Raw genomic sequence first — 23,339 nt, forward strand, 5'->3', positions numbered from 1 at the left:
TTCTTTGTCCTGTAAAAGGGAACGATTCACTCCTGTCTGGTACTGTATGGTTTTAACATTCCTTTGTGACCCCTCCCCAAATGACTGTATCTCTACCGATGTTAATCCCTCTCCCTCACACTGTCACTCAGTAACCCCTCTCCCCCAGCGCCCTGTGTTACTGACTGTATTTCTACCGATGTTAATCCCTCTCCCTCACACTGTCACTCAGTAACCCCTCTCCCCCAGTGCCCTGTGTTACTGACTGTATCTCTGCTGATGTTAATCCCTCTCCCTCACACTGTCACTCAGTAACCCCTCTCCCCCCAGCGCCCTGTGTTACTGACTGTATCTCTACTGATGTTAATCCCTCTCCCTCACACTGTCACTCAGTAACCCCTCTCCCCCCAGCGCCCTGTGTTACTGACTGTATCTCTACTGATGTTAATCCCTCTCCCTCACACTGTCACTCAGTAACCCCTCTCCCCCCAGCGCCCTGTGTTACTGACTGTATCTCTACTGATGTTAATCCCTCTCCCTCACACTGTCACTCAGTAACCCCTCTCCCCCCAGCACCCTGTGTTACTGACTGTATCTCTACTGATGTTAATCCCTCTCCCTCACACTGTCACTCAGTAACCCCTCTCCCCCAGCGCCCTGTGTTACTGACTGTATCTCTACTGATGTTAATCCCTCTCCCTCACACTGTCACTCAGTAACCCCTCTCCCCCCAGCGCCCTGTGTTACTGACTGTATCTCTACTGATGTTAATCCCTCTCCCTCACACTGTCACTCAGTAACCCCTCTCCCCCCAGCACCCTGTGTTACTGACTGTATCTCTACTGATGTTAATCCCTCTCCCTCACACTGTCACTCAGTAACCCCTCTCCCCCAGCGCCCTGTGTTACTGACTGTATCTCTACTGATGTTAATCCCTCTCCCTCACACTGTCACTCAGTAACCCCTCTCCCCCAGCGCCCTGTGTTACTGACTGTATCTCTACTGATGTTAATCCCTCTCCCTCACACTGTCACTCAGTAACCCCTCTCCCCCCAGCGCCCTGTGTTACTGACTGTATCTCTACTGATGTTAATCCCTCTCCCTCACACTGTCACTCAGTAACCCCTCTCCCCCCAGCGCCCTGTGTTACTGACTGTATCTCTACTGATGTTAATCCCTCTCCCTCACACTGTCACTCAGTCGCCCCTCCCAGTGCCCTGTGCTGAGCTGCTCTCTTTACAATGGATCTTGATGCTGTTAACGACCGTCCTCGTTTAAAAGGGGTCCCCCGATTCTGAACCCCTCCTCTTTGGTTCACCGCACCCCCCACCCCTCCCCACTCCCTGGAATCTTACCGTCTTGAAGAACTCCTGGAGGCGGATGGTCCTGTCGATGGTGAGTCGACACCGCTCTGCTTGCCGGGTGAAGTCCGCCAGCTGTGACCTGTAGCCCCGCAGCTTGTCGGTGAAAGGCTGCAGCTGCGGGGAGACGGCGGACTCCCAGCGCTCCACGTGCCGGAGAAGCCCCTGTCCTTTCTGGCAGTATTCCTGATCGATTCGAGGTGGCGGGGCGGGCGGAGGAGGAGGAGGGGGGGGTGGCGGTGGGAGAGAAAAGCAAATGTTCAGTGTGAACCGCGGAAGCTTTTCCTTTGAAGAATCGTCTCACAACAACTCGCATTGATACGCCGCCTTTAATCTGGAAAAATAAACATCGCTCGGCGATCCGCAGAGACTTGAGGGAACGCCGGGCCGAAGGAGGGGATTTCAGGAGGTGGTGGGTGACAGAAAGCTCAGTCGAAGAGCGGGCTTTGACCGGAGGTCTCGAAATGAGGTGAGGTGTCATTTTTTTTTTTGTCTGATTGCCCTCGTGGCAACCCCACCTCGAGGGAGCAGGGGTCCAGCAAGCGACTGGTCCCCGGGCCGTGCTGAGACGAGATCGGCAACAACAACAACTTGCATTTATATAGCGCCTTTAATGGAGTAAAAATGTCTCCAAGGCGCTTCACAGGAGCGTAAATCAGACAAAAAAAAATGACACTGAGCCGCATCAGGAGATATTAGGACAGGTGACCAAAAGCTCGGTCAAAGAGGTAGGTTTTAAGGAGGGGTCTTAAAGGAGGAGAGAGAGGGGGGAGAGGTTTAGGGAGGGAATTCCAGAGCTTGGGGCCCAGGCAGCTGAAGGCACGGCCGCCAATGGCGGAGCGATTAAAATCGGGGTGGGCAAGAGGCCAGAATTGGAGGAGCGCAGAGATCTGGGAGGGTTGTCGGGCTGGAGGAGGTTACAGAGATGGGGAGGTGGGAGAGGCCACGGAGGGATTGGAAAACAAGGATGAGAATTTTAAAATCGAGGTGTTCCCGGACCGGGAGCCGATGTAGGTCCAGCGAGCACAGTGGGGTGATGGGTGAACGGGACTCGCTGCGAGTTAGGATACGGGGGGCAGCAGAGTTTTGGATGAGCTCAAGATTACGGAGGGTGGAAGATGGGAGGCCGGCCAGGAGAGCATTGGAATAGTCCAGTCTGGAGGTAACAAAGACACGGATGAGGGTTTCAGCAGCAGATGTGCTGAGGTAATGGGGATGTTACAGAGGTAGAAGAGGGATATACCTCCCTGTACGCAGGATACCTTCAGCCAAGAGTTTGCCCAATAAAGAAATCACAACCAGCCCCAGACAGAGGGCTCCTCTCTCTCTCTCTGATGGGGGCGTCAGCGGGTCAGACGCCGACCTTTCACCCTTGGGGACCTGGGGTCAAGTCCAGCCCCAGACAGAGGGGATGAAGGGCTCCTCGTTCTGATGGATTCTCGTGTAATGAGTGTGAGACGGCCTCCCTTTACCTTCAGTCTCAGAAAAACATCCTCTCCTACACGTGACTTTCCTCTTTCACTACAAAGCATCCTCGTCCTCTCTAATTGAGGATGTGAGTTCGGCACCGCTGAGGGCATAGGCCTTCACGAGCCAGGACCGTGTCTTCGCCTGCGTCCTTACCCGGATATGATGAGAGACCGTTCACTTCACATCCCAAAGAGCCCATGGATTACTGTTTGAAATGGAGCTGCTGTACTTATGTAGGCTTATCTGGCAGCCATTTTGTGCACAGCCAGATCCCACAAACAGCAATAAGATGTATAACTGGTTAATCTGTTTTTCTTAAGGTGGGGGGGTGTTGGTGGGGGGATAAATATTGGCCCTAGGACACCAGGGAGAACTCCAACACTTCTTCCAAAAGTGGCCGTGGGACCTGAGAGGGGCAGGTGGGGCCCCGGTTTTATTGTCTCATCCGAAAGATGGCCCCTCTGACAGTGCGGCGCTCCCTCAGTACTGCCCCTCTAACAGTGCGGCGCTCCCTCAGTACTGCCCCTCTGACAGTGCGGCGCTCCCTCAGTACTGACCCTCCGACAGTGCGGCGCTCCCTCAGTACTGCCCCTCTGACAGTGCGGCGCTCCCTCAGTACTGCCCCTCTGACAGTGCGGCGCTCCCTCAGTACTGACCCTCCGACAGTGCGGCGCTCCCTCAGTACTGCCCCTCCGACAGTGCGGCGCTCCCTCAGTACCGACCCTCCGACAGTGCGGCGTCCCTCAGTACTGACCCTCCGACAGTGCGGCGCTCCCTCAGTACCGGCACCGGGTGTGTCGACCCTGGATTACGGGGCTCGAGTCTCTGGAGTGGGGACTCGAACCCATGACCATCTGACTCAGAGGTGGGGCGTGGGGGGGAAGGGGATGAGTGAGACTGACTGAGCCAAGCTGACACAGCCAAGCTGACTGGCTGCAGATGCCTCAGTAGCTCGGTTTGGATGGGGTTTGAGTGTTGCCGCACACACAGGTGGCCAAGGAAAGAATGCAGAGCGCGTTAAGCGTTCGCCAGTGATAGCTTCTCGCCTCGTCCACTTACCAGTGCCGTGTGGTTGAAGTCTCGAAACTCCTGCTGTCTCTGCCGGAGAGCGGGGAGCGAGTCTCCCACTGCCTCACTCTTCTCCAGCTGTGGTTGCCCCACGTTTCTGAACCAGTCACTCACCTGGGAGGTAAAACATGAAAGGAACAGGCCTGATTCAAGTCAAGAGAAAAATTTTGTGTGTGTGTACACGTCTTTGTATGTGCATGTCTGTTGTGTGTGTGCACGTGTGTGTGTGCGCACATCCGTTTACAAAATTGTACACGTCCGTTTCTGTGTACACAAGTCTGTTTGTGAATGTAAAGTCTGTCTGTGCGTTTACAAGTCTGTTTGTGTGTGTACAAGTCTGTGTGCACAGGTGTTTGTGTGTGAGCGTGCACGTGTACCTATAGATCACTGGTTATTTCTATAATCTATAGATCACATCCCATTCTATGCCCTATAGATTCCTGACTAGATCTTTATTCTATAGATTGTCCAGCTCTGAGACCTATAGATTTCTGACTAGATCTTTATTCTATAGATTGTCCAGCTCTGAGACCTATAGATTCCTGACTAGATCTTTATTCTATCGATTGTCCAGCTCTGAGACCTATAGATTCCTGACTAGATCTTTATTCTATCGATTGTCCAGCTCTGAGACCTATAGATTCCTGACTAGATCTTTATTCTATCGATTGTCCAGCTGAGACCTATAGATTCCTGACTAGATCTTTATTCTATAGATTGTCCAGCTCTGAGACCTATAGATTCCTGACTAGATCTTTATTCTATCGATTGTCCAGCTCTGAGACCTATAGATTCCTGACTAGATCTTTATTCTATCGATTGTCCAGCTCTGAGACCTGTAGATTCCTGACTAGATCTTTATTCTATAGATTGTCCAGCTCTGAGACCTGTAGATTCCTGACTAGATCTTTATTCTACAGATTGTCCAGCTCTGAGACCTGTAGATTCCTGACTAGATCTTTATTCTATAGATTGTCCAGCTCTGAGACCTGTAGATTCCTGACTAGATCTTTATTCTATAGATTGTCCAGCTCTGAGACCTGTAGATTCCTGACTAGATCTTTATTCTATCGATTGTCCAGCTCTGAGACCTGTAGATTCCTGACTAGATCTTTATTCTATCGATTGTCCAGCTCTGAGACCTGTAGATTCCTGACTAGATCTTTATTCTATAGATTGTCCAGCTCTGAGACCTGTAGATTCCTGACTAGATCTTTATTCTACAGATTGTCCAGCTCTGAGACCTGTAGATTCCTGACTAGATCTTTATTCTACAGATTGTCCAGCTCTGAGACCTGTAGATTCCTGACTAGATCTTTATTCTATCGATTGTCCAGCTCTGAGACCTGTAGATTCCTGACTAGATCTTTATTCTATAGATTGTCCAGCTCTGAGACCTGTAGATTCCTGACTAGATCTTTATTCTATAGATTGTCCAGCTCTGAGACCTGTAGATTCCTGACTAGATCTTTATTCTATAGATTGTCCAGCTCTGAGACCTGTAGATTCCTGACTAGATCTTTATTCTATAGATTGTCCAGCTCTGAGACCTGTAGATTCCTGACTAGATCTTTATTCTATAGATTGTCCAGCTCTGAGACCTGTAGATTCCTGACTAGATCTTTATTCTATAGATTGTCCAGCTCTGAGACCTGTAGATTCCTGACTAGATCTTTATTCTATAGATTGTCCAGCTCTGAGACCTGTAGATTCCTGACTAGATCTTTATTCTACAGATTGTCCAGCTCTGAGACCTATAGATTCCTGACTAGATCTTTATTCTATCGATTGTCCAGCTCTGAGACCTGTAGATTCCTGACTAGATCTTTATTCTATAGATTGTCCAGCTCTGAGACCTGTAGATTCCTGACTAGATCTTTATTCTATAGATTGTCCAGCTCTGAGACCTGTAGATTCCTGACTAGATCTTTATTCTATCGATTGTCCAGCTCTGAGACCTATAGATTCCTGACTAGATCTTTATTCTATAGATTGTCCAGCTCTGAGACCTGTAGATTCCTGACTAGATCTTTATTCTATAGATTGTCCAGCTCTGAGACCTGTAGATTCCTGACTAGATCTTTATTCTATCGATTGTCCAGCTCTGAGACCTATAGATTCCTGACTAGATCTTTATTCTATCGATTGTCCAGCTCTGAGACCTGTAGATTCCTGACTAGATCTTTATTCTACAGATTGTCCAGCTCTGAGACCTATAGATTTCTGACTAGATCTTTATTCTACAGATTGTCCAGCTCTGAGACCTATAGATTTCTGACTAGATCTTTATTCTACAGATTGTCCAGCTCTGAGACCTGTAGATTCCTGACTAGATCTTTATTCTATAGATTGTCCAGCTCTGAGACCTGTAGATTCCTGACTAGATCTTTATTCTACAGATTGTCCAGCTCTGAGACCTGTAGATTCCTGACTAGATCTTTATTCTACAGATTGTCCAGCTCTGAGACCTGTAGATTCCTGACTAGATCTTTATTCTATCGATTGTCCAGCTCTGAGACCTGTAGATTCCTGACTAGATCTTTATTCTATAGATTGTCCAGCTCTGAGACCTGTAGATTCCTGACTAGATCTTTATTCTATAGATTGTCCAGCTCTGAGACCTGTAGATTCCTGACTAGATCTTTATTCTATAGATTGTCCAGCTCTGAGACCTGTAGATTCCTGACTAGATCTTTATTCTATAGATTGTCCAGCTCTGAGACCTGTAGATTCCTGACTAGATCTTTATTCTATAGATTGTCCAGCTCTGAGACCTGTAGATTCCTGACTAGATCTGCATTCTATAGATTATCGTCCAGCTCTTCATCCTACAGATTCCTGGCTAGATCTGTATTCTATGGATTATTGTCCAGCGGTGTGTCCTATGGATTTGTGACTAGATCCATATGTGGTGGATTATTGTCCATCTCTATAGGTTCCTGGCTCGATCTGAATTCTATAGATTATGGTCCGGCTCTGCGTCCTATAGATTTCTGACTGACTCTGCATTCTGCACATTATTGTCTAATTCCTGACTAGATCCATGTCCTATTGATCACGTCCATTGCTTTATCCCGTGGATTCTGCATGCTATAAATCGTTGCCCGAAACTGTATCCTTTAGAGTACGAGCTGGCTACATAGCCATTAGATTCCTGGTCAGCTCAGTTTGCTATAGATTGTCTGGAAGGAAAAAAGACCTTGCATTTATACAAAGTACTTTTTCAAGTGTAGTCACTGTAGTGATGTAGGGAAACACAGCAGCCAATTTACGCACAGCAAGATCCCACAAACAACAAAGAGATAATGACCAGATAATCTGCTTTAGTTGTGTTGGTTGAGGGATAAATATTGGCTCCAGGACACCGGGGAGAACTCCCCCCTGGCTGTGGGATCTTTTAGGTCCACCTGAGAGGGCAGGCGGGGCCCTTGGTTTAACATCTCATCTAAAAGACGACCCCTCTGACAGTGCAGCGCTCCCTCAGTACTGACCCTCTGACAGTGCGGCGCTCCCTCAGTACCGCCCCTCCGACAGTGCGGCGCTCCCTCAGTACCGCCCCTCCGACAGTGCGGCACTCCCTCAGTACTGACCCTCCGACAGTGCGGCGCTCCCTCAGTACAGCCCCTCCGACAGTGCGGCGCTCCCTCAGTCCTGACCCTCCGACAGTGCGGTGCTCCCTCAGTACTGACCCTCCGACAGTGCGGTGCTCCCTCAGTACTGACCCTCCCACAGTGCGGCGCTCCCTCAGTACTGACCCTCTGACAGCGCAGCGCTCCCTCAGTACTGCCCCTCCGACAGTGCGGCGCTCCCTCAGTCCTGACCCTCCGACAGTGCGGCGCTCCCTCAGTACTGCCCCTCCGACAGTGCGGCGCTCCCTCAGTACTGACCCTCCGACAGTGCGGCGCTCCCTCAGTCCTGACCCTCCGACAGTGCGGCGCTCCCTCAGTCCTGACCCTCCGACAGTGCGGCACTCCCTCAGTACTGGCATCGGGAGTGTTGGCCTGGATTGTGAGGCTCAAGTCTCTGGAGTGGGGGCTCGAACCCACGACCTTCTGACTCAGAGGCGAGTGTGAGACCCACTGAGGCCCGGTTTCCTAGCTCTGTATCCTATAGAATCCTAGTCAGAATCCTGCTTCAAATCAGTAAATCCCGATCTGGCCGGCGGGGTAGTCTACACCCCTGGGGTCTCCCTACCTTTCTCCGCCACATTCCTGGGCCACGGAAGCCTACTCCTCCTTGCCAGCCTTTCCATGCATTCCTTCCCCTCTGCTATTGCTGAACATTTTACACCTCCTTGGACACATCTTTTGTTTCTTTAATTGTTCCACTCCCATCCTCTTTTGTCTTGCACCATCATCCCTTTTGTCATTGAATCTCTTCTGCCCTCCATTCGATCACAGACCTTCCCCTTTGTTCTTTCCTTCCACCCCCTTTTCCCTGGCTCCATACTTACTTAAAGATTGTAAACAATTTTACAACACCAAGTTATAGTCCAGCAATTTTATTTTAAATTCACAAGCTTTCGGAGGCTACCTCCTTCCTCAGGTGAACGATGTGGAAATCGTTTCCACATCGTTCACCTGAGGAAGGAGGTAGCCTCCGAAAGCTTGTGAATTTAAAATAAAATTGCTGGACTATAACTTGGTGTTGTAAAATTGTTTACAATTGTCAACCCCAGTCCATCACCGGCATCTCCACATCATACTTAAAGATTGGTGGCGTTGTAAGCATTGTAGATGAAAACATAAAATTACAAAGGGATATTGATAGATTAGGTGAATGGGCAAAACCGTGGCAAATGGAATTCAATGTAGGCAAATGTGAGGTCATCCACTTTGGATCAAAAAAGGATAGAACAGGGTACTTTCTAAATGGTAAAAAGTTAAAAACAGTGGATGTCCAAAGGGACTGAGGGGTTCAGGTACATAGATCATTGAAGTGTCATGAACAGGTGCAGAAAATAATCAAGAAGGCTAATGGAATGCTGGCCTTTATATCTAGAGGACTAGAGTACAAGGGGGCAGAAGTTATGCTGCAGCTATACAAAACCCTGGTTAGACCGCATCTGAAGTACTGTGAACAGTTCTGGGCACCGCACCTTCGGAAGGACATATTGGCCTTGGAGGGAGTGCAGCGTAGGTTTACTAGAATAATACCCGGACTTCAAGGATTAAGTTACGAGGAGAGATTACACAAATTGGGGTTGTATTCTCTCGAGTTTCGAAGGTTAAGGGGTGATCTGATCGAAGTTTATAAGATATTAAGGGGAACGGATAGGGTGGATGGAGAGAAACTATTTCCGCTGGTTGGGGATTCTAGGAGTAGGGGGCACAGTCTAAAAATTAGAGCCAGACCTTTTAGGAGCGAGATTAGAAAACATTTCTGCACCCAAAGGGTGGTAGAAGTTTGGAACTCTCTTCCGCAAACGGCAATTGATACGAGCTCAATTGCTAAATTTAAATCTGAGATCGATAGCTTCTTGGCAACTAAAGGTATTAAGGGATATGGGCCAAAGGCAGGTATATGGAGCTAGATCACAGATCAGCCATGGTCTTATCAAATGGCAGAGCAGGCACGAGGGGCTGAATGGCCTCCTCCTGCTTCTATGTTCCTAAAACTGTTATGTGGGAACAGGAGGAGTCCATTCAGCCCCTCGGGCCTGTTACACAGGAACAGGAGGAGGCCATTCAGTCCCTTGGGGCCTGTTACACAGGAACAGGAGGAGGCCATTCAGCCCCTCGGGGCCTGTTACACAGAAGCAGGAGGAGGCCATTCAGCCCCTCAAGCCTGTTCTGCCATTCAATCAGATCATGGCTGATAGAAAATAGGAGCAGGAGTAGGCCATTCGGCCCTTCAATCTGCATCTTAACTCCATCTACCCGCCTTGGTTCCGTAACCCTTAATACCCTCGCCTAACAAAAATCGATCAATCTCAGTACTGAAATTTCCAATTGACCCCCGGCCTCAACAGCTTTTTTTCTTTTGGTCGGGGGGCGGGGGGAAAGAGAGTTCCAGATTCCCACTCCCCTTTGTGTGAAGGAGTGATTCCCGACATCACCCCTGAACGGCCTGGTTCTAATTTTAAGGGTCTGCCCCCTTCAGCTCTGACATCTTCCAGTTCGGATGAAAGGCCACGGACCTGAAACGGTCACCCTCGTTTCTCTCTCTCTCCACGCACGCTGCCTGACCTGTCGAGTGTTTTCCAGCGTCTACTGCTCTTATTTCAGATTTCCAGCATCTGCGGCGATTTGCTTTTGTCGTAGTAAAAAAAAAAACCCCCTGCGTGCCTGGAGGAGAACTTAAAATGAAGGAAGATTTTTCCTGCTGTGATAATTGTTTCGGAGACAGTGTTAGTCTACTTTCTGCCATCCTGTCAGCCCCGCCCGGTACCTCTCGAAACCGGTCTTCGAACCACCAGAACTCGGCCAGACTCTCCAGGTCCTTCAGGCGCTGGTTGGACACCTGAACCAGGCGATGGACCTCCTCATCCACCTGGTTGTAGAGGGCACAGGTCATCTCCATGGCATCCCTGTCAGCAATTCACAATATCCACATCAGTGGAGGCAGTTTTGTTGGCGTTGCTTGCATTCGTTGACCGGCAGCTGGGGTTACAGACAGTGTCTGACCCTCTGCACCGCACCCCCGCCCCGACCCGGTCTCCCCATCAGCGAGGGAGGAGACCTTCATCCCCCCCTCTCTCCGGGGCTGGGGATTTGACCTCCGGGTCCCAGGGGGGTGAAAGGTCAGTGTCTGAGCTCACTGCCCCCAACCCATCAGAGAGGGAAGCTTATCCACTCACTTGACCGTACCCACGCAATCAGAGCACTGCGTTAAACAACAACTATCTGATTGATTTAGCTGCCGAACAGTTAAAAGTGAGACATCGCTTCAAAAATTGGCCTCGGGTGCCGAGAGAGTCCGGTTGCCAACTTGTTACCACGTGTCTGCCGCCCCCATGGCCTGATCCCTGACCTCTGCCTTTCTAAATCACACTGGGATTCCGTGGGACTGGAATTTTTGTCGGCCAGCGCCAAGGCTTCAAAGGCTGCAAGGGGGGGGAAAGAAGGGGGGGGAGCTCCGAACATCACGAGGCAGTGACATTCCCGAACTGCAAAGCAGCCCACGGTCAGGGATGAGCAGGATAATCAGCTGCATTGTGAGGGCGAGTCTGACCTTTCAGATGGAGCCAAGTCATTAAAGAGAGAGACCGCGAGGGATCCGTCTCTCCACTTGCTTGTGCAGAAAAGAAAAGTTCCCGATCCCAGCAGCATCAGATTCGGACGCTGTGCCTGGGTCAAAACACTGACCTTTCACCCTCTGGGGTCAAATCCAGCCCCGGGCAGAGGGGATGGATTCCTTCCCGTGTTAACTGGACCAAATGCATGTGAATTTCTGTGAAGATGGACTTTTTAACGCCCAGTCGACACACTGTGCCTCGGTTCACGGGCCCACCGTTTTGAAATTCACCTGTAGTCCTCTGAGCCGCTGATGGTGAGTGTCTCTCTCCTCAGCTTCACCAAGATGGCGGCTCCCTCTTGCTGAAGTCCAATGAGCCTCGCGTCCTGCAGCACCTGTCTCATTAACAGCTGATCCTCTTGGATGAGAACAGGAACTTCCTGTCACACGAACAGGAAACGATGTCACAGCGATAAACGTTTACGTTCTCCTCGTCACAGATCCCACCCTCAATATAAGGCTCAGGGTTATAACACTCTCTGTCACACATCCCACCCTCAATATAAGGCTCAGGGTTATAACACTCTCTGTCACACATCCCACCCTCAATATAAGGCTTACAGTCATAACACTCTGTTACACCACACCCTCAGTCCTCAGTTATAACTCTCTCTGTTGCATCACACCCGCACGTAAGAACTGGAGTTAGGTTTTTGTTAGTGAAAGAGGTGCTGGTATCTGAGAGTGGGACAGACTGTGTGGGGGTGATGGAGGAGCTGGTATCTGAAAGTGGGACAGACTGTGTGGGGGTGATGGAGGAGCTGGTATCTGAGAGTGGGACAGACTGTGTGGGGGTGATGGAGGAGCTGGTATCTGAGAGTGAGACAGACTGTGTCGGGGTGATGGAGGAGCTGGTATCTGAGAGTGGGACAGACTGTGTGTGGGGGTGATGGAGGAGCTGGTATCTGAGAGTGGGACAGACTGTGTGTGGGGGTGATGGAGGAGCTGGTATCTGAGAGTGGGACAGACTGTGTGTGGGGGTGATGGAGGAGCTGGTATCTGAGAGTGGGACAGACTGTGTGTGGGTGATGGAGGAGCTGGTATCTGAGAGTGGGACAGACTGTGTGTGTGGGTGATGGAGGAGCTGGTATCAGAGAGTGGAGAGATGTGTATTTGTCTGGTTCTTGGTGTCGACGTGTGAACGGCTCCGATTACCTCGACAGATTCAGGCAGTCGCTTCGCCTCCAGTTGTTTGTTGGTGCTGCGCAGGAAGTCGACGGACGCTCTGCAGGCATGGATTAGTGACTCCAGGCGCTGGAAGAGACGGGAAATTCCGTTACTCTGTACGTCGGGCATGGGGGTTTGCTTTGTGGGGACCCCGTGCGAAAGTTTCAGGCCATGTGCAATCGCACGAGTTGCAGGCTCCTAATACCGACCCTGGGTGTGCAAGAGGGACAGCGACAGGGGGCGGGGTGGACAGGGAGGGGGGGTGGAACAGACAGACAGAGAGTGAGAGACGGGGGAGAACGGAGAGAGTGTGGGGAACGGAGAGAGAGACGGGGGGGAACGGAGAGAGAGATGGGGGGGAATGGAGAGAGAGACGGGGGGAGGAACGGAGAGAGAGACGGGGGGAGGAACGGAGAGAGAGACGGGGGGGAACGGAGAGAGAGACGGGGGGGGAACGGAGAGAGAGACGGGGGGGGGAACGGAGAGAGAGACGGGGGGGGAACGGAGAGAGAGACGGGGGGGGAACGGAGAGAGAGACGGGGGGGGAACGGAGAGAGAGACGGGGGGGGGAACGGAGAGAGAGACGGGGGGGGAACGGAGAGAGAGACGGGGGGGGAACGGAGAGAGAGACGGGGGGGGAACGGAGAGAGAGACGGGGGGGGAACGGAGAGAGAGACGGGGGGGGAACGGAGAGAGAGACGGGGGGAGGAACGGAGAGAGAGAGACGGGGGGAGGAACGGAGAGAGAGACGGGGGGAGGAACGGAGAGAGAGACGGGGGGAGGAACGGAGAGAGAGACGGGGGGAGGAACGGAGAGAGAGACGGGGGGAGGAACGGAGAGAGAGACGGGGGAGGAACGGAGAGAGAGACGGGGGGAGGAACGGAGAGAGACGGGGGGAGGAACGGAGAGAGAGACGGGGGGGAAACGGAGAGAGACGGGGGGGGGGGGGGGAACGGAGAGAGAGACGGGGGGGAGGAACGGAGAGACGGGGGGGGGGGGAACGGAGAGACGGGGGGGGGGGGAACGGAGAGAGAGACGGGGGGGGGGAACGGAGAGAGAGACGGGGGGAGGAACGGAGAGAGAGACGGGGGGAGGAACGGAGAGAGAGACGGGGGGGAATGGAGAGAGACGGGGGGGGGAACGGAGAGAGAGACGGGGGGGGGGGGAACGGAGAGAGAGACGGGGGGGGGAACGGAGAGAGAGACGGGGGGGGGAACGGAGAGAGAGACGGGGGGGGGAACGGAGAGAGAGACGGGGGGGGGGAACGGAGAGAGACGGGGGGAGGAACGGAGAGAGACGGTGGGGGGAACGGAGAGAGACGGGGGGGGGGGAACGGAGAGAGAGACGGGGGGGGGGAACGGAGAGAGAGACGGGGGGGGGGGGGAACGGAGAGAGAGACGGGGGGGGGGGAACGGAGAGAGAGACGGGGGGGGGGGAACGGAGAGAGAGACGGGGGGGGGGAACGGAGAGAGAGACGGGGGGGGGGGGAACGGAGAGAGAGACGGGGGGGGGGAACGGAGAGAGAGACGGGGGGGGGGAACGGAGAGAGAGACGGGGGGGGGGAACGGAGAGAGAGACGGGGGGGGGGGAACGGAGAGAGAGACGGGGGGGGGGAACGGAGAGAGAGACGGGGGGGGGGAACGGAGAGAGAGACGGGGGGGGGAACGGAGAGAGACGGGGGGAGGAACGGAGAGAGACGGTGGGGGGAACGGAGAGAGACGGGGGGGGGGAACGGAGAGAGAGACGGGGGGGGGGGAACGGAGAGAGAGACGGGGGGGGGGAACGGAGAGAGAGACGGGGGGGGGGGGAACGGAGAGAGAGACGGGGGGGAACGGAGAGAGAGACGGGGGGGAACGGAGAGAGAGACGGGGGGGGGGGAACGGAGAGAGACGGGGGGGGGGGGAACGGAGAGAGAGACGGGGGGGGGAACGGAGAGAGAGACGGGGGGGGAACGGAGAGGCGGGGGGTGGGAACGGAGAGAGAGACGGGGGGGGGGGGAACGGAGAGAGAGACGGGGGGGGGAACAGAGAGAGAGACGGGGGGGGGGAACGGAGAGAGAGACGGGGGGGAACGGAGAGAGAGACGGGGGGGAACGGAGAGAGAGACGGGGGGGGAACGGAGAGAGAGACGGGGGGGGAACGGAGAGAGAGACGGGGGGGGAACGGAGAGAGAGACGGGGGGGGAACGGAGAGAGAGACGGGGGGGGAACGGAGAGAGAGACGGGGGGGAAACGGAGAGAGAGACGGGGGGGAAACGGAGAGAGAGACGGGGGGGGGAACGGAGAGAGAGATGGGGGGACAGAAAGAGACGGGGCGGGGGGAACGGAGAGAGAGACGGGGGGGACAGAGAGAGACGGGGGGACAGAGAGAGACGGGGGGACAGAGAGAGACGGGTAGGACGGAGAGAGACGGGGAGGACGGAGAGAGACGGGGAGGACGGAGAGAGACGGGGAGGACGGAGAGAGACGGGGGGACAGAGAGAGACGGGGGGACAGAGAGAGACGGGGGGACAGAGAGAGACGGGGGGACAGAGAGAGACGGGGGGACAGAGAGAGACGGGGAGGACGGAGGGAGACGGGGAGGACGGAGGGAGACGGGGAGGACGGAGAGAGACGGGGGGACAGAGAGAGACGGGGAGGACGGAGGGAGACGGGGAGGACGGAGAGAGACGGGGGGAACCGAGGTGGGGGGTTCGGACAGGGGGGGTCGGAGTGGGGAGGGGACGGAAAGGCGAGAGACAGGGAGATGGACAGATAATGACAGAGAGAGAAACAGTGACAGAGAAAAACAGAGAGAGAGCGAGAGAGAAAAACAAGGAATGAAACAGAGACAGATAGATAGACATCTTCCCTACTTTCGTATGCTCACTGCGCTCTTCCCTCCCTCCACTGCTCACACCTGTCTTCTCCCTCGTTAACTCACTCTCCCTCCATCATGTGCTCACTCTCCTCCTCCGTTTCCTCCTGTCCTCCCTCTCCACTCCTTCCCTCCCTCCCTCCACTGCTCATTCCTCTCCATCATCTGCTCAATCCTTCCCTCTCTCCCGTCCGTCCTCCCTCCTCCCCACCTCGCTCCAACGCCCCCCCCCTCCCCCCACCTCGGCTTTGTTCTCCTGCCTCTCTCCCACTCAATTGCATCCTCCCAAACCCCCGATGAAGCTGGGTTCTGCTTTGCACGGTCACAGGCACCGCCCTCCAATACCTCCCCCTCAAGTGGCCCGTTCTTTACGTGCTAAGACAGCGAGTGCCAACCGGATATTCGGTCGTAGGGGGCATCGCAGCACAGCGGAGCCCCCATTCTGCGCTCACCCGGCCTCCACACCTCATTCAGCAGGTGTCACTGGACAGCAGTCAGGAGCAGGAATATCCACCCACCCCCCCGCCACCATCCAGGGGTACTGAGGCCAACTGTAGCCCTCATAACACCTGCCCCCCGCCGGCTGGGATCAGCTAAATCAGCACAGGTGCGGCAGGGGGAGTGGGGCGGATGGAACCCGAGCCCCTCTCGCTCAGTTGGCCTCAGTTACACAGCAAAGGGATGCTGGTTCCTGCTCGGGCTCCGGGAAATACTCACCACCCGATAGCGGACCCACTTGTCGTGACAGTACGGGAAGTCTCCGTCGAAGGCTCGCGTCAGCTGGGCGGGCTCCACCTGCTTGTGCAGGGTCCGGACCGACGGCAGGAACTCCACCTGTGGGCGGCAGTTTACAGAGGCACGTGAGCGCGGAGGGGGCCAGATCTCATCCCAGAGGCCGCCACCCCCTCCAACTCTTCAACGTCCGAAAACACGTGATAAAAGGCGTTACCGGGGATTATACAGGTCCGTTAGTCTGACTTCAGTTATGGGTATGATGCTCGAAGGGAGAGCAAGAGGTGGTCTATATGATGGAGAAAGAGTTATCAACATCAACAACTCGCATTTATATAGTGCCTTTAACGTAGTATAACGTCCCAAGGCGCTTAACAGGAACGATTATCAATCAAAATTTGACACTGAGCCACATAAGGAAATATTAGAACAGGTGATCAAAAGCTTGGTCAAAGAGGTAGGTTTTAAGGAGCATCTTAAAGGAGGAGAGAGAGGGGGGAGAGGTTTAGGGAGGGAATTCCAGAGCTTCGGGCCCAGGCAGCTGAAGGCACGGCCGCCAATGGCGGAGCGATTAAAATCGGGGATGGGCAAGAGGCAAGAATTAGAGGAGCGCAGAGATGTGGGAGGGTTGTCGGGCTGGAGGAGGTTACAGAGATAGGGAGGGGGGGCGAGGCCACGGAGGGATTGGAAAACAAGGATGGCGAATTTTAAAAATCGAGGCGTTCCCGGACCGGGAGCCGATGTAGGTCCAGCGAGCACAGTGGGGGGGGGTGATGGGTGAACGGGACTCGGTGCGAGTTAGGATACGGGGGGGGCAGCAGCGTTTCGGATGAGCTGGAGTTTACGGAGGGTGGGAGATTGGGGAGGCCCGGCCAGGAGAGCGTTGGAACAGTCCAGTCTGGAGGTAACAAAGGGACGGACGAGGGTTTCAGCAGCGGATGAGCTGCAGAGACATGGCTTCAGGAGGAGAAGGTCGGGTCTTACTAACTCAATCCAATTTTTTGAAGAAGACACCAGGTGGAGAAACGGAAGGACTTACAGCGCCTTTTCCCACCTCAGGACGACCCAAAGTGCTCCACAGCCAATGAAGCACTTTTGAAATGTGGTGACTGTTGCGATGTAGGGAAACGCAGCAGCCAATTTGCGCACAGCAAGATCCCACAATCAGCCATGTGATCAATGATCAGATCATCTGTTTTAGTGGTGTTAGTTGAGGGATAAATGTTGGCCCCCGGACTCCGGGGAGAACTCCCCCCTGCTCTTCTTCGTAATAGTGCCATAATAAGCTTTGACGTCCACCAGAGCGGGCAGACAGGGCCTCGGTTTAACGTCTCAGTCAATAGACGGTACCTCCGACAGCGCGGCGCTCCCTCAGCACTGGCACCGGGGGAACGTCGGCCCTGGAATTTGTGCTCAAGTCTCCGGAGCGAGGACGCGAGCCCACAGCCTTCTGACTCGAGAGTGAGACCGGCCGGGCCAACTGGTTAGTGGGTGAGGGTGACCCAGCAGACATTGTCCACCTGGACTTCCAGAAAGCCTTTGATAAGGTCCCTCACAAGAGGCTTCTCTGCAAGATAGAATATTATGGAATTAGTGGGAAGCTGCTTAGGTGGATTAACAATTGGCTACCTGCCTGTAGGCAGAGAGTTATTGTTAATGATTGTGGATCTGCTTGGAGATCGGTTACCAGTGGTGTCCCACAGGGAGCGGAGATAGGGCCTTTGTCCGTTACTATCTTCGTCGGTGACGTAGATGGAAATATTAGGGGGGGGGAGTGATCCGCAAGTTTCTGAGTGATGCGAGTGTGAGGACTCTTGGGTGAGAATAGACGGTGGACCTCAAAGAGGCCGCCACCTCCTCCAACTCTTCAACACCCGAAAGACATGTGATAAAAGGCAAGTGGACCTCAATATGTTGGGGAAATGGGTTTGACAGATGGTCGGAGAGGTTTTTCGCCTCTCCCAGGAGATTCCTTCGCACCTGGTGGGTGGGGGTGGGGGTGGGGGGGGGGGAAATGACTGAATTATGGTGCGTGGGGCATCACGATTGTGTGGGCCAGGCTGAATGGACCGGCTGCTCTTTTCCCGTCCGATATTTTCGTACATTGATGATAGCCAGTGTCAACATCAGTATTCCCAGGGCAGGGACAGCACGGGTTAGATACAGAGTAAAGCTCCCTCTACACTGTCCCGTCAAACACTCCCAGGGCAGGTACAGGGTTAGATACAGAGTAAAGCTCCCTCTACACTGTCCCGTCAAACACTCCCAGGGCAGGTACAGGGTTAGATACAGAGTAAAGCTCCCTCTACACCGTCCCGTCAAACACTCCCAGGGCAGGTACAGGGTTAGATACAGAGTAAAGCTCCCTCTACACTGTCCCATCAAACACTCCCAGGGCAGGTACAGGGTTAGATACAGAGTAAAGCTCCCTCTACACTGTCCCATCAAACACTCCCAGGGCAGGTACAGGGTTAGATACAGAGTAAAGCTCCCTCTACACTGTCCCATCAAACACTCCCAGGGCAGGTACAGGGTTAGATACAGAGTAAAGCTCCCTCTACACTGTCCCATCAAACACTCCCAGGGCAGGTACAGGGTTAGATACAGAGTAAAGCTCCCTCTACACTGTCCCATCAAACACTCCCAGGGCAGGTACGGCATGGGTTAGATACAGAGTAAAGCTCCCTCTACACCGTCCCGTCAAACACTCCCAGGGCAGGTACAGGGTTAGATACAGAGTAAAGCTCCCTCTACACTGTCCCATCAAACACTCCCAGGGCAGGTACAGGGTTAGATACAGAGTAAAGCTCCCTCTACACTGTCCCATCAAACACTCCCAGGGCAGGTACAGGGTTAGATACAGAGTAAAGCTCCCTCTACACTGTCCCATCAAACACTCCCAGGGCAGGTATAGCACGGGTTAGATACAGAGTAAAGCTCCCTCTACACTGTCCCATCAAACACTCCCAGGGCAGGTACAGGGTTAGATACAGAGTAAAGCTCCCTCTACACTGTCCCATCAAACACTCCCAGGGCAGGTACGGCATGGGTTAGATACAGAGTAAAGCTCCCTCTACACCGTCCCGTCAAACACTCCCAGGGCAGGTACAGGGTTAGATACAGAGTAAAGCTCCCTCTACACTGTCCCATCAAACACTCCCAGGGCAGGTACAGGGTTAGATACAGAGTAAAGCTCCCTCTACACCGTCCCATCAAACACTCCCAGGGCAGGTACAGGGTTAGATACAGAGTAAAGCTCCCTCTACACTGTCCCATCAAACACTCCCAGGGCAGGTATAGCATGGGTTAGATACAGAGTAAAGCTCCCTCTACACTGTCCCATCAAACACTCCCAGGGCAGGTACAGGGTTAGATACAGAGTAAAGCTCCCTCTACACTGTCCCATCAAACACTCCCAGGGCAGGTACAGGGTTAGATACAGAGTAAAGCTCCCTCTACACTGTCCCATCAAACACTCCCAGGGCAGGTACAGGGTTAGATACAGAGTAAAGCTCCCTCTACACTGTCCCATCAAACACTCCCAGGGCAGGTACGGCATGGGTTAGATACAGAGTAAAGCTCCCTCTACACTGTCCCATCAAACACTCCCAGGGCAGGTACAGGGTTAGATACAGAGTAAAGCTCCCTCTACACTGTCCCATCAAACACTCCCAGGGCAGGTATAGCACGGGTTAGATACAGAGTAAAGCTCCCTCTACACTGTCCCATCAAACACTCCCAGGGCAGATACAGCATGGGTTAGATACAGAGTAAAGCTCCCTCTACACTGTCCCATCAAACACTCCCAGGGCAGGTACAGGGTTAGATACAGAGTAAAGCTCCCTCTGCACTGTCCCATCAAACACTCCCAGGGCAGGTATAGCATGGGGTTAGATACAGAGTAAAGCTCCCTCTACACTGTCCCGTCAAACACTCCCAGAGCAGGTCCAGCATGGGTTAGATACAGAGTAAAGCTCCCTCTACACTGTCCCGTCACACTTTTAGCTTAAATGCAGCATGGATTACATAGTACGTAGTCTTTGCAGCACAGAAACAGCCCATGCAGCCCAACAGGTCTATGCCGGTGCTCATGCTGCACATTATCCAGCAATCAGTGTAGTAACAGGACTGACTGCCATGTTTTTAAATTGCCATCTTTTTTCAAAGACTTCCCAGCGTTTCTCCTCTTAAAGGGCCCATGCCGCTTCACTGATCGAAGCGAGGCGTTAACGTCCCCGTAACAACAACCGACAGTTGGGTCCCAACGTACCTGGACCCCCGGCAGGCCCTCCGTGCTTGTCGAAGACTCCTTGCCCGCCAGCACCAGGACGGAGTGAATCCCACCGGGGACGGCTTTCTGCCGGAAGAGAAACAGGGGAAGGATTCGGAAAGAGGAACGTCTGAACAATAACGCCGGAGTCCTTTCAATAATGTGCCAGGCTCCCATTACCCAAACAATGGAGCGCCTTCATCACAGGAGGAGGCCATTCAGCCTCTCGAGCCTGTTCCGACATTCAACGAGATCATGGCTGATCTGTATCTTAACTCCATTTACCCGCCTTGACTCTACATCCCCTTAATACCCTCGGCTAGCAAAAATCTATCGATCTCAGACTTAAAATTATTCATTGATGAAGCAACTATTGGCTTTCGTGGGAGAGAGTTCCACACTTCTATCACCCTTGGTGTGAAGAAATATTTTCTAACTTCTCCCCTGAATGTCCTGGCTCTGATTTTAATGTTATGTCCCCTCATCCCAGACTCCCCCACCAGGGGAAAAAGTTTCTCTCTAATGTCCCCTATCAATTCCTTTCAAAATCCTAAAAACATCAATCAAATCACCCCCTTAGCCTTCAATACTCCGGAGAATACAAGCCTAGTTTATGCAATCTCTCCTCATAATCTAAACCTTGGAGCCCGGGTTACAGAATGGTGAATCTGTGAATCAAACAGGCCCCTAACTCTCGCCCACCATGGAAGAGGAATCAAGATCGCGAGACATTCCCCCGCTGTTAAAATGGGAATAAATACGGAATAAATAAGGAATAAGTTATTCCTTCAGCACCAGCTTCCCCGGTGGAATTTCAGAACATTATAAAAAAAGTGGGCGGAGACCCGGATGAAATTCCAGCCCCTCCCCCCCCCCCCCATCCAAAGTGTTCTCATTCTGCCCTCCTAACTCTAGGAAATTTTGGTGGCCAGGATTTTATTTTTCTCCACGTTTTGCAACCCACCCACTCCGGGTTTTTGCTGGTTGACCCGCTTGGCCGAGGTGCCGGACAGCTGTCGGCAGCTACGGAAGCATTGCCCAGCGACTCTGCCGCACCCCCTTTCATCTCCTGAGGTAGACGTCTGTGTAAACGCCTCCCCGGCACTTCCCCTCCCCGAAGGTCACTGAACGAAAAAAAAAACAAACAGAATATTCCTCCATCCGCACATCAGTTGGGACCAGGCTGGTGACTCAGGCTCGAAAGCCGAGTGTTAGCCCTCGGCCGAACAGAAAGGAGGGTTCACTGCGTGACTGGGAGCCTCCTCTCACACTCTGCGTTCACAATTATCGGCTACGGCAGCGTAACGGCGATGTTACTGGACTGGCAATCCAGAGGCCTGTTGTCGGATTATCGTAAAAACCCAACTGGTTCACTTTAGGGGAAGTCGGCCTGCCGTCCTTACCCGGTCTGGGCCTACACGTGACTCCAGTCCCACGCCAACGTGGTTGACTCTCAACTGCCCTCTGCGGTGGCCTAGCGAGCCACTCAGTTGAATCAAACTGGCTCAGGGCAACGAGGGGTGGGCAATAAGTGACGGGGACCTTTGCCAGCGACACTCACATCCCCAGGATGAAAATATATTCCAAATGCAAAATACTGGAAATCTGAAATAAAAACCGAAAATGCTGGAGAAGCTCAGCAAGTCAGGCAGCGTCTGCGGGGAAAGAAACAGAGTCAACGTTTCAGGTCGAGGACCTTTCGTCAGAGCTGTTTCTTTCTCCGCAGACGCCGCCTGACTTGCTGAGCTTCTCCAGCATTTTCGGTTTTTATATTACATATTACAAAAATGTGGCCATTTTGCCAATTCGCCCAGCTTGCTCCAGCGACGTGGTTCTCACCTGGAAGGTGTCGAGGGCTCTGCAGAGGACTGCTGCAGGCCAGCAGTCACGAGCGTCTATCAGGATCCTGAGGCCCATGTCTTGCACCTCCTTCCTGCAGGAATTGAAACAGCAAGGGGTGATATGAGAATGGGGGGGGGGGGGTGGTGGGTGGAGGGGAGGTAGAAGGGCGGCTCGAGAAAGCAAGAGAGGGAGAGATAAAGGATGGAGAAAGGAGAGATGAGAGAGAGACATGGAGAGAGAGAAAGAGACAGAGAGAGAAAGTGATAGACAGTTGGGGAGAAAGACAGACAGACAGACAGACAGAAAGAGAGGGACAGTAAGGGAGATATGGAGAGACAGAGGCAAGGAGAGACAGAAAGAGAGAGTGAGACAGAGACAGAGAGAGAGAGAGGGAGAGAGACAGAAAGAGAGAGACAGACAGAGACAGAAAGAGAGAGAGAGAGAGAGAGAGACAGAGGGCCCGATATTAGGAGGGAGGCAGGCTGCCAGCGGGGGGCCGACTGGGCGCGTAGATAAACCATCCAGTAAAATTGGTGGGTTTCCCACGCGGTCATAAGTAAATCGAAGCCACTTACCTTGGTTTCTGGGTTTCACGCTGGAAAGCTGTGCAGCAGGCGGACTGCGCACCCACATCATAGGCTGTCAACTGGAGGAGCCCTATTTAAAGGGGCAGTCCTCCACTGCCCCTTTAAATAGAGCTGCAGAAAGGAGCCAAAATTACAGCATGGAGCAGCCCAGGGGGAAGGCTGCTCCCAGGTTTAATGATGCCTCACTCCAGGTCCGACTGGACGGGGTGAGGAGGAGGGGGAGGACAGAGATCTTCTTCCCGACGGACGGGAGGAAGTGGCCTGCCTCTGACACCACGAAGGCCTGGCTCGAGGTGGCAGAGGAGGTCACCAGCACCACCAACATATCGCGCACCTGCATACAGTGCAGGAGGCGCTTCAATGACCTCAGTAGGTCAGCCGAAGTGAGTACTCTTACTCATTCCCCTACTCTCCGTCTGCCACATCACCGCCCCCACTCCACATCTCCTTCTGCACTGCCAACACTACTCTATCACATCACTCCTCACACCCACTCAAAGCTCATCCTCATCTCACCTGCACTTACTCACCTTGCCAGTACTCATCCCAGCATTACCACTCAACCCAATCCTCATACAATCTCATGGCTCTGTCTCATACTCACCCTCTCATGCATCTCTTTCACGGTCAGCCACACCCAACCTGCCACTACCTGTGCTGCAGCCACAGGGCATGCATCACGTATGTGCAGTCGGCAGCGTAAGGAAAACATGTCGTGAACATGAAGGGGATGCACAAGGGTGTTTGAAGGTTTGTCATGGTTTTTACTTAT

The 23,339-nt window shown here is 53.3% G+C and overlaps 1 protein-coding gene across 1 annotated transcript in view; it reads right to left on the minus strand.

Moving 5' to 3' along the window:
- LOC137313764 (uncharacterized) overlaps window positions 1-23,339 on the minus strand; it is an 84,060-nt gene that overhangs the window by 39,851 nt on the left and 20,870 nt on the right. The window contains exons 5-12 of the mRNA XM_067979553.1: window positions 21,978-22,071; window positions 20,139-20,225; window positions 15,854-15,970; window positions 12,270-12,368; window positions 11,346-11,494; window positions 10,269-10,407; window positions 3,870-3,992; window positions 1,335-1,526 (exon numbers count right to left, since the gene is read on the minus strand). Coding sequence (XP_067835654.1) covers window positions 1,335-1,526; window positions 3,870-3,992; window positions 10,269-10,407; window positions 11,346-11,494; window positions 12,270-12,368; window positions 15,854-15,970; window positions 20,139-20,225; window positions 21,978-22,071 — 1,000 coding nt within the window. The remainder of the gene's footprint in view (window positions 1-1,334; window positions 1,527-3,869; window positions 3,993-10,268; window positions 10,408-11,345; window positions 11,495-12,269; window positions 12,369-15,853; window positions 15,971-20,138; window positions 20,226-21,977; window positions 22,072-23,339) is intronic.

Source organism: Heptranchias perlo, unplaced genomic scaffold (genome assembly GCF_035084215.1).
Source record: "Heptranchias perlo isolate sHepPer1 unplaced genomic scaffold, sHepPer1.hap1 HAP1_SCAFFOLD_472, whole genome shotgun sequence".
Classification (NCBI taxonomy): domain Eukaryota; kingdom Metazoa; phylum Chordata; class Chondrichthyes; order Hexanchiformes; family Hexanchidae; genus Heptranchias; species Heptranchias perlo.